Source organism: Halichoerus grypus, chromosome 1, assembly GCF_964656455.1.
Source record: "Halichoerus grypus chromosome 1, mHalGry1.hap1.1, whole genome shotgun sequence".
Taxonomy (NCBI): domain Eukaryota; kingdom Metazoa; phylum Chordata; class Mammalia; order Carnivora; family Phocidae; genus Halichoerus; species Halichoerus grypus.
Genome location: NC_135712.1, coordinates 80,548,010 through 80,563,019, shown reverse-complemented (window position 1 = coordinate 80,563,019; position 15,010 = coordinate 80,548,010). Strand labels below are relative to the sequence as shown.

At 37.2% G+C, this 15,010-nt stretch overlaps 1 protein-coding gene across 7 annotated transcripts in view; it reads left to right on the top strand.

The window, feature by feature from the left end:
- VPS8 (VPS8 subunit of CORVET complex) overlaps window positions 1–15,010 on the top strand; it is a 346,107-nt gene that overhangs the window by 245,355 nt on the left and 85,742 nt on the right. For all 7 annotated transcript variants that reach the window (XM_078068205.1, XM_078068209.1, XM_078068208.1 and 4 more), the window contains 2 exons: window positions 2,194–2,283; window positions 5,548–5,594. In XM_078068205.1, coding sequence (XP_077924331.1) covers window positions 2,194–2,283; window positions 5,548–5,594 — 137 coding nt within the window. The remainder of the gene's footprint in view (window positions 1–2,193; window positions 2,284–5,547; window positions 5,595–15,010) is intronic.

Below are 15,010 nucleotides of genomic sequence, written 5' to 3'. Positions count from 1 at the left end.
CCAGGCTCTCTCACTAGTCTACTGATTTTCAAAGTTCCAAGTTTAAAATCCCACTGATTATAAGTTTTCAAAGCCGTGTTATGGGGATTCATCTTCCCATGTAGGCTTCCTGATGCAAGAGTCTGTTTCTCTCCCCTCTCTGTGCCCAAGGTGTCCATCCCTCCTGTGTTTAGTCCCGTTGGTCCGTTTAGCTCCCTACCATATCTCCACCCTTCCTACCTGCTTCAATGGGGTCTCTTCTCTATATTTAGCTGTGGAGAGTTTGTTCTGCCAGTCTTCAGGTCATTTTCTGGGTAATTTACACTAATGTAGGTGTTATTTAGTTGTATTGGTGGGAAGTGGTGAGCTTAGGGTCCTCCTACTCTGCCATCCTCCCCACCTATCGACCTTTTATACTTTTAAATATGTTATCAGCTGGTCATAGCAAAACAATTCTTTTATCCTTATGATAGTGACAGGGACTGCACTGAATCTCTCAGTTATTTTTAAATTTAATTGGCATCTTTACAATATTGAGTCTTCCAGTCTATGACCATACGGTATAAGCCTTTATTCAAGAGCTTCTATAAAGGTTTATAATTTTCTCTATAGAGATTTTCTATTCTTCATTAGATTAACTGTCACAATTTCATATTTTCATCATAGCAATGCTATAGTTAATGGTTTTTTTAAAATGTTTATTTCCAATATAAGTACAGTGTTTACTCTAAGGATTTTTATGGAAGTCTTCTATTTCTGGTATGTTAACAGTTTTCTCATAAATGAGTTTTTTCACCTTTTCTTTCTTATTCTATAGTTATGGTGAATCTTACTGGTATTAAACTAGCCTTGAATTCTTGGATAAATGTAACTTGATCCTGATATTATCCTTTTTAAATATTGTTGGACTTTGTTTTTATTTAGGATGTTTGTATCAGTGTAGTTCTTTCTTACATTGTCCTGTTGAGTTTAGGTATCAAAAATTTTGCTAGTCTCATAAAATGAGCTGAAGGGTTTTTTTGTTTTGTTTTGTTTCCTATTCTCTGTAAGAGGTTAATTAATGTTGGCATTATTTCTTCCTTAAATGGTTGCTAGAACTCACCAGTGAAGCTCTTTGGGCCTGGAGTTTGCTATATAGAATTTTTGAGTATTCATTCAATTTCCTTAGTGGTTAAAAATCAACGCAGGTTTTTCTAATTGTTAAGTCAGTTTATTAAATGACATTTTTCTAGGAACTTTTATCCATTTTGTCTAAATTTTCAAATTCTTGATATAAATTAATCCATAATAATTTATTTTTAATATCTTCAGATCGATGGGTAATATCCCCTTTTCATTTGTGATCATTAGCTGTGCTTTCTCTGTTTTGAGATGTATTCTATAAAAGTAGTATAAACTACAGTTACTTGTATCTGCTCATTATTATTGAAGAGCAGGTACTAATACAGAAATATTAGATATATCATGAATGTTGCAGTCACAGTAACTTGTCTCATTTTCATTTGAGAATTTACCACGTTGATCTGTTGTTGGTCTTTGCATTTCAGCCATGTAAACGTGCAATTGGAAGGAAAGAAGAGTAGGTCACAGAAACCAAGTTAGAAGAGAGTTTCAAGAAGATAAGTAGCCAGTAATGCCTAGGAAAGTTCAAGGAGAGGGCAGATTGGAAGTCTTAAATTTGACAGAAATAGATCTTATTAACAGTGGTTAATAAACAGTGGTCAATCTCTTTGTCTCATTTAAGACTTGTGACCTTAAATTGTTTTAAGACACTCCTTGTTTCAAAATCTACCAGGCATCAGGCGTAAAGTTTTCAAATTCTTAACTGGAAAATTGAAACTATACTTTTTTTTTTTTAATTACTTCAAGTTATTACTTTAAGCTCAAGGGTGAAATTCACTGACAGGAAATTTGGGAAAGCTTTTGTTCCTTCTGTTTATCCTGTAGATATCAAGGCTTAAATCCACAGTTTTAGTGCTTTCATTTTCTAAGCATGAATTACCTTTTATATCAAAATCTGATTTTTTTACCTGGCATATTTCTAATTTTGTTCATTTGCAATGTGCCTTTAAATTGAGACCTTACATTGAGGTCTTCTGAAATGCAGTATAGAAGCTCATGAAAATACTGAAGTAGGTAATCATGCTTCACATCTATGGAAATTCTATTTAAACTTAACATAAAAGATCATTTTATCTTTTCCTTTCACTTTAGGAACTTGTATCCCTGAGGCCCTGTAAAGCTGCAGAGCTGGTTGCTACTCACTTTTCTGAACAGATTGAAACAGTCATTAAAAAACTTCAGGTAAATATTGCAAAAATATATTGGGAAGAAGCATCTAGTGGAGAAACAATTATTGAATATCCACCTAAGAACTTTGATTGTAGTAATGTCTTCAATACAAAGTTGCCATTTAAGCATTTTTTTTACACATTGTGTGTGTGTGCACGCGTGTGCGTGTGTGTGTGTATTTGGGAGCAATTGTATGATGATCTCTGCATCTGGAAAGGAAAGAGTGTATCTTTCTGCATAATACATAGTAATATCACAGAAACATTTTTAGAACTATGCCCTGTACTTAATCTAGAATTAGTAATCCACAGAAGATCCCCCCTCTTTTTTGTTTTTTGTTTGTTTGTTTTTTACTATAGGAACTACAGCTCTATTCTCTTTGAGGTTGACGTTATTTATTATTTATTCAGACTTTTGTCTCAATTTGGGTTAATGCTATTTAGAATTTTTCGTGGAAAATCTTAATTAGAATACAGTTATATTAATGTCAAATATTGAGATGCTCAGTTTGAAGTATTATTTAGTGACCCTAGTATTCCACTTGTCACTATGATTGCAGTGCTGGTAGTGCGTTTTGCTCACTGGTGTTAGGTCCACAAGTGATAGAGGTAGGGAATAGGACAATGACAGCAACATAAAGCATGACCTAGAGTCCTCAAGTGCCCATAAGTGTAGGAGGGGATAACTATGCAAGAGGAAAACCAAAGCATTGAGTGGAGGGCAGCTGGAAGGAGAGACAAAGATCTGGAACTTATTAATTTAAACACTTATCACGGCCTCACCATGTACCACAGTATGGTAGGCCTTGGGTTGCAAATAGGAATGCAGCCTTTTCTTTAATTTTCCATGTGGAAGAAAGAAGCACTTATATAACCATGCAAGGTTATAAGTGCTACACCAGACACATGGAGAAAGTGTTACAGAAGCAAGAGGAGAGAGTGACTGACTGAGGCCAGGCGAGAGCTCCCAGACATGCCTGGGCTGGGTCCTGAGCGATTGGCATCAGTTTTCTAGGCAGAGAATTGAGACTAACTTTCTAAATAGAGGATTCTGGGTATGTAAAGACTTGAAGGCATGAGACAACATGCATATCCAGAGAATGGCCAGGTCTGTGACTATGACGTCCTGGTGACAATGGTGGGAGGAGCATTCAGGTAAGCCAGAAAAGTTCTGATGGAGGGAGGAGTTAAAGGTATAGAGGCTAGAAACTAGAGTTTGCACTCTGATACTGAACTGTCTTATGTGTAGTGCTAAGAAATTATACCATATCTTCTAGATAACCTAGAGAATTACTGAAGTTTTTCAGCAAAAGGACATCATTAGATTCATTTTACAGAAAATTAACTTTATAGTGTGGGGAGTGGACTAGCAAAGAGAGCATATGGAGAAGAGAGACCACGTAGACCAGTCAGTTAGAAGGTGAAGGCTCTAGGCAAAAGATGGCGAGGATGGGGACTAAGTCCGTGGCAGTGATGTGGACGGGTTTAGGATGTGTTTGTGAAGTAGAACATGTAGGGCTTAGAACTGAGTCGAAAGTGATAGGAGAGGTTAAAAGTGACTCCCAGACATCGGGCTTGGCTGTCCAGCATGATGAGGTCCGTTAACTCAAGATAAAGACACATTCATGGATTCAATAAATATTATGTGCCTGCTGTGAACCAAAAACACTGTTATGTGCCAAGGATACAAAAAACATATACATGTATCCCTATGCTCAAGGAAGAAGACGGATAAGCCAAAAGACAGTTGCAGAATAATTGGACTTGAATGATGATAGAGCATTGCCCAGGATACTGAGGAAGTACATGGAGAGTCATCCAGTCCATTCTAGTGATGAGGACAGGAGGACGCTTCTGCTACAACTACTCTCAGTCCACAGAGCCTCTCTGCTCTTTAAAAGTCAGCAGTTTCTGATATAGCTCCTCATCTTTAAGTGTTGTTACTGTCATTTAAAATGTAAGGCTATCCAATGCAGGGCTTTCTATTTTCCTTAGTCTCTAAAGATCCTTAGAGACAGGCCAAGTAAATGAATATAATGTCACTCATTAGACAAACATAAAAAAGCTGAAGTGTCATGGATTTTTTTTTAAAAAACTGCCTATTTGATTGTGGAGTGCTTGTCGAGTTGTACACATTTCTTTTAAAGAAATGAAGTGTTTATTTATTGCAGAGATTTACTGAATATGAGAGAATCCCACACAAATTTTATAAAGTACCTTTCTTGGTGGCAAGAAATATGCTTCTGACCAATTGTTTTGAGAATTCTTGAAATGAAAAAGAAAGCCAGAATATTAAGTTATAACCAGAAGGAAAGTCATATTTAAATAAAACAAAATGATAGACCAGGGAAAAGATAGAAAATCAAAGACTGATAAACATATCTTAAATGTCTTCTAAATTACATTAATCCTTTTCGGTTTTGAGTTCTGTGCTTTATACAGGTGAAGTTTGAATATATCCAAAAATAAAAAAGAAAAACTAGCTATAATTTTTGCTTAGCTTTCCTAAGAACTTAAAAACATTATTTTATTCATATAGTATGCTTAGCTTTCCTAAGAACTTAAAAACATTATTTTATTCATATAGTATTTTAAGGTATATCTCATTTAATTCTCACCTCTACCCTGTGCGGAAGGCAGAGAAGATACTGCTGTTCTCTTTTTCACATAAGTAAACTGAATTGCTAAGAGAGTCAGTGATTTATACAAAGTCACACAGCAAATAAGTGGAAGAAGCAGAACCCAGATTTTATGGCATACTGACGGCTAACATGTTGCAGTGTGTTCTCTTCTGTAGCTGATTACATTGAGGAGTTAATGAACTTTTCTGGTGCTGCTTGCTGTTTGGGCCTCAAACTCCCACCCTACTTAGGTTATCTCACAGTAGGCTATCCTCCCAAGAAGAGGACCAGGTAAGGCAGTGGGAACCCCTCAGTGTAGCTAGAATGCACTTGTCAGCACGGCAGTTCAGAGCACCTGCCATTCCCAGGTCCTTATGCTGAGAACTGCCAAGGGATGGATCTTAGTAGAGGGCTTTTTTTTTTTTTTTTTTGAAATAATAAGGCATTTGTGTTTCTTCTACACTCAAAAATGGAATGTGTGACAGTGATTTGAATTACTGGGAGGAAATGACCTCCAAATGACTTGAGAATTTCTTAGATCTCTACGGAGGACTTAATGGAAATTTCTGCACTTTAAAGGGATATTCTAGTTTGGCATAGTTTTAAGAATTTGTTTTTAAATATTTAATTGTATTTTTAATTGTTTTTCTATTCAGAACCAGGTTTTGCTTTTCAAATTTTTGAGGAGTCTTCTTGACCCAAGGTATGTTAATAAATTTAAGTTTTTTATTATACACAGATGAAAAATCAAAGGACATAAATTGAGGTTAAGAATACTGGCCCATTGTGGGGTGCCTGGGTGGCTCAGTCAGTTAAGTGTCCAACTCTTGATTTCAGCTCAGGTCATGATCTCAGGGTCCTGGAGCTTGCTTAAGATTCTATCTCTGCCCCACCCCACCCCCACCCCCCCCAAAAAAAAGAGAAAAAAAGAAACTGGCCCATTGCATCCAAATAGTATAATCAACTTTTGATTTTTAGTGTTAGTTTGAGTAATAGTTTCATAGATTATACCAAAATATATGATGAAAGTAGATTATATCTTGAGGGAATACTTTTCTTTGCATTTGAACATGAGCATACATGTTGAGTTGTTATCATTGTAAAAAACAATAGTGAAGCCAGGCCATGAAGACATGTTTTAGGAAGAATCTGATGACCAGCTAGCTTCTGCCTTTCTATCCTGACTTCACCGCTTCCTGTTCTGTATTCCATGCTGTGGATTGATAGCTTTACTTTCAAAGTAAATAGCTAATTCCCAGCTCACCTCTAAATTTATTCCCTCTTAAATCCTCATTTGAAGTGTTAGTTTTAAATAACTTCTCATGGTGGTGTGAGAAGCAAAGTTTAATCTTTTTTTTTTTTTTTTCAAGTGCTACTGTGGTACTCATCAAATAAAACTAACCCAGAGAGATGATGAGATTAGTAATGGATTTGTAAGCAAAGCAGTTCTGTGTGTGAGATCTTAACATTTTGCTGTGACTAAGTGGACTAATTGGGAGTTGAGTGGAATAATATTTAACATCCTCTAACACAGTCACTCTGTCTTAACTAGAAGTATGTGTCAGAATCACCTTAGAAACTTGTAAAAATACAGACATCTGGGCCCAAACCCACAGAATCATTGTGGGTGGGGATATTTTTGATGTACACGCAGAGTTAAGCAACAGTGGCGTGAGTGTAATATTCCAGTATGACAGACTTTCGCGTCAGACATACAAACTTTTATGTTGTGTTTTAACGAACACTAGCCATTGAAAACAGTAATTTAGTTACTTTAGTGATAATCTCAGTTTGGGTTATTCTAGTATTCTGTGCTATTTTTACATACCAAAATGCCAGTAGTTTTGTTGATTGTAATAATTTTCTGAAATCTTAGTCATTTAAATCTAGAGTAAGCTGTGCTGCATTTAAGTTCAGTCATCCAGATGTGCATATGCAGATACTTAGAAGAGCAGTCTGACTACATACCCCGCACCCCTGTTCAAGACATCTTCAAATTATCAGTGTTTTAGCTCCCTGTTCTCAGAATATCAAATGAGGCTAGATACCTTTATTTTTATTTCTCTTAATCATTTGGCTCTCCCTCAGAGCCATTTTCAGCCAAGGTCTATTTCTATAATGAATGGATAGAAACATCTTAGATCAGTTGGGGGCCGGTGGGGAAAAGATGGGGAGAGCTGGGGACAGAGATGTGAAAGAAGAGTGGAGGTTCTGGGCAGACCGAGGAAGGACCCAACTTAAGCCCCAGCCCTTTCTTCAGATCCTGTGCACCCCTTTTCCCATGGCCCAATTCATTCTGTTTCTCTCTTGTGGAACATCCATTCTCCTCGTCGTGTGGAAATGTTGGGGTTCGGAGCCTCAAGAATTCTTTCTTGAGACGTCTCCAGTGCTAAAAGGTGTTTTTATAGCACGGGACAGGACCCTTAAGCAGAAGGGGCTGCCCTGAGATTGTGAGGAGAAGCTGATTGTATACTATGGAGTTGGGGGAGGTAAAGACAGGGATGTTTCCAAAAGGATTTTCATATGCTAAAGAGGACTCTCGGGATACTGACAGCCTAGCTATTGTCAAGCTAAGGTTGTTTTTCCCTCTAGCAAGACATTAATATTAACATTGGGAGTTCCTGGAAGAATGTATATTCTGCCTGCCTCAAGTATTTGTCAATGGACTGCAGGTTATAAGAAAATTTAATTTCATCTACATTTCCTTTTTGCCTTTGTTCCCCACCTCACTTGAACCTGGAGCCTCTTCCCTTAGAATAATTTATTTGATCAAGTCCTTTTTCCCCCAACCATCCTACCTGGAGAGACCCAAGCTAGAAGGACAGAGGAAGTTCAGCTTTGTGCTTGGCCTTTTCTCACATGGAATACAATACTGAAGATGATATTGACCAAATCTGACTTTTTATAAATAAAAAAATACCAGTATTAGGTGATATAAATATCACTAGGCTATTACTCTGAATGACTGATTTTCCATCACATTTCAGCCTTTTGAAATAAATATGCTTTTTGACTAATCTGAAAAAGGGATTAGAGTCTTGTCAGGTTCTGGGAAACAAGGGAGTATGGAAAAGATACTTAGAGGAAAAAGAACAGCAAGAATAGGTAAACTGGGCCTGCCTGGCAGTTTTCACTGGCAGATAGTGGAGACTGTTTTTTTGCCTTTGATTCTTCCCTTTCTGTTCTTAAGTAATAGTTTTTTTTGTTTTGTTTTGTTTTTAAACAGCTAGGTTCTCCCCCCACCACTCAAGAAGCATTTTGGCAAGTAAGGAAAATGAAAGAAAACAGTCATTTTCAGATGGAGACTTTTTGTATATGTGTGTCATGTCAGAATATTGCCTTTTTTTTTTTCTTTTGCCCACAAAATCTGAGTTAATAGGATCCTTATATATACATTTTTTATTTAACATTTACAAGTGTTCATTGAGTTGTTTTTGAGGGGGTAGCCTTTTATTTTGTCAATACATTTTTAAAGGGACAAATCATCTATTTGAGTTATTATTTATATTTCTCTATTGTCTTTATTCAATTTCTTTATGTTATCTTTGCTATGTGTATAATGTCCTCAGTAGAATTAATTGATCTACAAAGATATTGGTGGCATCTGTACATAGATAGATAGTTTTTGGCGGGGGAGTTAATCCTACAGAAGCAAATTACTTGCCTGAATTGAGGCCAACAGCTTGGGAGAGAACGGATTTGCATTCCCTTCCAATTCCCTTCTTTGGGACAGCTGCTGCATAAAGCCCACCCCACCCCCACTCCCTGTGTGCGCTCCTGCCAGGCCAAGAATTCTCATGGGAGTTCTCCTGATATATTTACATCCAGATGTAGGCCTTTTGTGTAGCGGGGATGTTTGAAGGATAATACAAAAGGACATTGATGGTTTTTGTGGGGCTTTGAGCTGCATGAGGAATGAAGAGAATGTGCGAGTATATTTATATTCACAGTATTTTCCTCAGTACACTTCTCTTGGTAATGTCGATTTAGCTTTTGTTAACCATGTCCTGGAGACCTCTGAAATGTGGTGTGATTTTCTTGTAGAAAAAAAAACACATAAAAGTCACATTGTATTTCTAATCTTTAATCAAAATAAACATTGAGCATTGCTAAGAAAATGAACTTTGCCAAGGAGCAAAACATAGATTATGGAAATGGTTATATATTGGATTTAAGTTGAACCTATGTTTCTGTGGATAATTTTGAAAGGATATTTTAACATATTGACACTCATTGTTGAAATAGCATATTTCAAAATTAAAATAAAAACTTAGAATGTTATGGGGCACCTGGGTGGCTTAGTAGGTTAAGCGTCCGACTCTTGATTTCAGCTCAGGTCATGATCTCAGGGCCATGAGATCGAGCCCCACCCCCCCACCCCCCCAGTTGGGATCCAGGCTCAGCAGGAGTCTGCTTGAGATTCTTAGCCATCCCCCCACCCCATCCCCCGCCAGCGTGCGCACAAGCACACACACTCTCTCTCTACAATAAATAAAACCTTAATAATAATGTATTAGGTTCGTGAACTTTGACATAGGAAAATTCATTTCTGCTTGAGTGACTTCCTATGCTTGTCCAGGCTTACTACCAGATATCATATTGTTAGGATAAATTCTCTTCTACACTTCAGAGGTTCTTCTGGCTGGACTAAGAATCAAATTGACATGAGTCAGATTAACAGGAGAAAAATTTTAATTTCATATGTATGAAAACCCCACATGCATGAGAGTTTCAAAGACAGAAGGGTAAAATCAGATACATATGTCATCATGAGCTAAGGAATGGGATATAGGGAACTGGGGCTTCAGAGGGGAGGAGGGCAATTCACAGGGCAAGAAGAAGAGCAGATGTTTAGTATTTAGATATTTGCCCTGCCATACAGATGGGTCACTCAGATAAAATTTATCTCTGATAATAACTCTTACTCTGGGAAAGTCTCCCAATTTAGGTTCTTTTAGGTAGTTAATGGAGGGGCAAAAGTTTCTCTTTAGCTCACAGGGCCTTGATTGCCTTTAGCTCAAAATAGTCCATATACCAAAGTAACACGTTTTGAGGAGACTTGTTCTGAACCCTTCAGTATCTTTGGTTAGTATATCGCCAGCAGCTCAGGTTCAACCTTTTAAATCATAACATATCATTTCCTAATCTCCGGGCCTTGCAGATGGATGGATAGATGGATGGATGGATGATAGTAAGCAAGCAAGAAAGAAAATAGTTTACATATGTTTATTTTTTATTCCTTTATTCAAGACTTCTTTATAATGAAATTGGTGTCTGCTAAGTACTGTGCTAGAGGTTGAAATGGCTCAAAATAATACTCACTTTTTCTCAATCCAAACCTGCTGCTGCTTTATTTTCTCTCGTAGCAAATGGCATTATCTGCCCATTTATTTCATTTAACAATTTACTGAGTAACTACAGCATGCTAAGCATTCTGACAGGCATGGAAGATGAAATAGTGAATAAGATGGGGCCCTGCCTTGAGGGAATTTACATTCTAATGGAGGAAATAGATGAGTAAGCAGGCAATTACGTTTAAGTGTCTTAAGTAAAATTCTGAGAGTGATGATGGATTCTTCACTTCGTTTTACCTACTCCAGTCTCCACCTTCTCAGCCACAGCACACAGAACCAGTCATGACATCAGCCTCTCGGGTACCCCCTGTATATGGGGGGCTCCTCTGCTCTGTGCCCTACTGCCCTGGTGCAGGGGCACAGGATCTCTCTCCTGATCCCTCCTGCTGGCCTCCTAACCAGCCTTCCTGATTCTTCTCCTTCCGTCTCTAAGCAGGCAGAGTTCTTCTTCACAAAGTTCCTTCTGTTCCCTTATCCAAGGCAAAATACAAACTCCCCATGGCCCTTGTTGATGTGATTCAGGCATATCTATCCAGCTTCATTTTCTTCCTTTTCCCCACTTCTCTTTGCCCCTGTATTCCTCGGCAGCCCTGGCCTGTGTGTTCAGAGGAGGCACTGCGTGTGGTCGTTCCTCCCTTTGCATATGTGTTCCTCCCTGTTGGTCCACTTTGTTTTCTCGAGAGCAATTTAATATATGTATTGTATATATATATTTAATTTATATATGTTATTAAGAGCTCTCAAGTTATACATATGCTTTGATCCAGTGATTCAGTTTTGGAAAATATTTTTTAAGGAAATAGTGTGAAAGAAAAAAGTAGTTAATATTAAGATACCTGTATTAGCATTTACATAGTGAAAAAGCTATTTTAAAAAGAAGATGGGGAAATAAAGGCCATATATGAAAGACCCACAGCTAATATCATCCTCAGTGGGGAAAAACTGAGAGCTTTCCCCCTAAGGTCAGGAACATGACAGGGATGTCCACTCTTACCACTGTTGTTCAACATAGTATTAGAAGTACTAGCCTCCGTAATCAGAGAACAAAAAGAAATAAAAGGCATCCAGGTCAACAAGGAAGAAGTCAAACTTTCACTCTTGTCAGGAGACATGATACTCTATGTAGAAAGCCTGAAAGACTCCATCAAAAAAATTGCTAGAACTGATACATGAGTTCAGCAAAGTTGTAGGATATAAAATCAACAGAAATCTTTTGACATCTATACACCAATAATGAAGCAGCAGAAAGAGAAATCAAGGAATTGATCCCATTTACAGTTGCACCAAAAACCATAAGATACCTAGGAATAACCTTAACCAAAGAGGTAAAAGATCTGTACTCTGAAAACTATAGAACACTTATGAAAGAAATTGAGGAAGACACAAAGAAGTGGAAAAACATTCCATGCTCATGGATTGGAAGAACAAATATTGTTAAAATGGCTATAGTACCCAAAGCAATTTGTATATTGAATGAAATCCCTATCAAAGTAACACCAACATTTTTCACAGAGCTAGAACAAGTAATTCTAAAATTTGTACGGAACCAGAGAAGACCCTGAATAGCCAAAGGAATGTTGAAAAAGAAAAGTAAAGCTGGAGGTGTCACAATTCCAGACTTCAAGTTATATTATGAAGTTGTAGTTATCAAGACAGTATGGTACTGGCACAAGAACAGACACCTAGGCCAGTGGGACAGAACAGAGAATGTACAAATGGACCCACAACCATATGGTCAACTAATTTTCGACAGAGCAGGAAAGAATATCTAATAGAAAAAAAGACATTCTTTTCAACAAATGGTGTTAGGAAAACTGGACAGCCACTGGCAGAAGAATGAAACTAGACCACTTCCTTACACCATACACAAAAATAAATTTAAAGTGGTTGAATGACCTAAATGTGAGATAGGAAACCATCAAAATCCTAGAGGAGAACACAAGCAGAAACCTTTTTGACCTTGGCTATTGCAACTGCTTACTAGACACATCTCTGGGGTGCCTGCATGGCTCAGTAGGTTGAGCGACTGCCTTCAGCTCAGGTCATGATCCCAGAATCCTGGGATCGAGTCCCACATTGGGCTCTTGGCTCGGCGGGGAGCCTGCTTCTCTCTCTGACCCTCTCCCCTCTCATGCTGTTTCTCTCTCTCTCTCTCTCTCTCTCTCTCAAATAAATAAATAAATAAATAAATAAAATCTTTAGACACATCTCTGGAGGAAAGGGAAAACAAAAGCAAAAATGAACTACTAGGACTTCGTCAAGATAAAAAACTTTTGCACAGCAGAGGAAACAACCAACAAAACTAAAAGGCAACCTACAGAATGGGAGAAAATATTTGCAAATGACATAGTGGATAAAATCTATAAGGAACTTACCAACTCAACACCCCAAAAATAAATAATCCAATTAAAAATGGTCAGAAGACATGAACAGACATTTCTCCAAAGAAGACATACAAATGGCCAACAGACACATGAAAAAATGCTCAACATCACTTATCATCAGGGAAATACAAATCAAAACCACAATGAGATATCACCTCACACCAGTCAGAGTGGCTAAATTTTAACTCAGGAAACAACAGATATTGGCAAGGATGTGGAGAAAGTGGAGCCCTCTAATGCTGTTGGTGGGAATGCAAACTGGTGCAGCCACTCTGGAAAACAGTAAGGAGGTTCCTCAAAAAGTTAAAACTAGAACTACCCTATTATCCAGCAATTGCACTAGTAGGTATTTACCCAAAGGATACAAAAAATAGTGATTCAAAGGGGCACGTGTACCCCCTGATGTTTATAGCAGCATTATCAACAATAGTCAAATTATGGAAAGAACCCAAATGTCCATTGATTGATGAATGGATAAAGAAGATGTGGTGTGTATATATACACTATGGAATATTACTTAGCCATCAAAAATAATGAAATCTTGCCATTTGCAATGATGTGGATGGAACTAGAGTGTATTATGGTAAGCAAAATAAGTCAGTCAGAGAAAAACAAATTTTAAGGTTCGGTGTGGCTTTTATAATCCTGCCCTTTTCTATTTATGTTACTATTTTTTACTCATTGCTTTTATTGCCCTTGTTTTTTGTTTCTTTTTTTTTCTTGGTATTCTACCTTTGGTTTTAATAGAGCATTTTATATGATTCCACTTTTTTCTCTTAGTATATCAGTTGTATATTTTTTTAGTGGTTTTCCTTCAATTTGCAATGCACATTTATAACTAATCCAAGGCCAGTATCAACATCATATTACTTCATGCATAGTGTCAGCGCCTTATAACAGAGGATTCCTAATTCCTCCCTCTTGTCCCTTATAACATTGCTGTCGTTCATTTCACTTATCCATAAGCTATAATCACTGAATACATAGTATTATTGTTTTGGACAGAACGTTTTCTGTTAGATTAGCTAAGAATAAGAAAAATAAAACATTTTATTTTGCCTTTATTTATTCCTTCTGTAATGCTCTTTCTTTATGTAGCTCCAAATTTATGACCTATATCATTTTTCTTCCTTTTGAAGAACTTCTAACATTTCTTGAAAGGCAGGTCTGCTGATGACATATTCTCAGTTTTTGTCTCAGAAAGTATTTTCTCCTTCACTTTTGAGAGATAATTTTGCTGGATACAGATGGATCTAGATACAGATGGATGGGTTTTTTTCTTTCAACACTTTAAATACTTCTTTCTCCTCTTTTCTTGCTTGCATGGTTTCTGGAGAGAAGTCTCATGTAATTCTTATCCTTGGTCTTCTATAGGTAAGGTGTTTTCCTTCCCTCTGACTTCTTTTAAGATTTTCTCTTTGTCTTTGATTTTCTGCAGTTTGAGTATGAGAAGCCCAGTTACAGATTTTTGCTGTTTGTCCTATTTGGTGTTCTCTGAGCTTCATGATGGGTAGTTTGGTATCTGTTATTAATTGGGGGGAAATTCTCAGTCATTATTGCTATAAATATTTCTTCTGTCCCATTTTTCTCTTTCTTCTCTTTATGGTGTTACCTTTTATACTTGTCCCACAGTTTTTGGATATTCTATTCTTGCCCCCAGGTTTGTTTTTTTTTTCCTTTGTATTTCATTTTGGAAATTTCTATTGACATGTTACTGACATACCTTGAAGCTTACTGATTCTTTTCTCAGCTGTGTCCAGGCTGTTGATGAAGCCATCTAAGGAATTCTTCATTTTATTCAGTGTTTTTCATTTCTAGCATTTTCTTTTGATTCTTTCTTAGAGTTTCCATTTCTCTACTTTACCCATCTGTTCTTACATGTTATTGCTTTTTCCTTTATAGCCCTCAGCATATTAATCATAGTTGTTTTAAATCCTGTCTGATAAATCCAGCATCTCTGCCATATTTGAGTTTGGTTCTGATGCTTGCTGAGTCTCTTCAAACTGTATCCTTGTTTTGTTTCTTAGGATGTCTTGTAACTTTTTATTGAATGCTTGAAATGAGGTATGGCATAAAAGGAACTGAAGCAAATAGGCCGTCGGTATGACTTTTTATGTTTATCTGGCTAGGAGTGAGGCTGTGCTTACTGTTTACTATAGCCATAGTTGTCTGAGGGTGAAAGTTCCTTGGGTGTCCTTTTGTTTTCATGATTGTCTTTGGGTTTTCCTAGAGAGTTTTCCTAAAGTCTGAGCTGTGTAGTTCTTTCAATTATATTTCTCTATTATTATATAGGCGTGCCCTGTTGATGTGGTGGTGAATTATGGTGAAGGGGAAGCATTCTGTAGTCATAGATTAGTGTTCACTCTTTTGGTGAGTTGTAT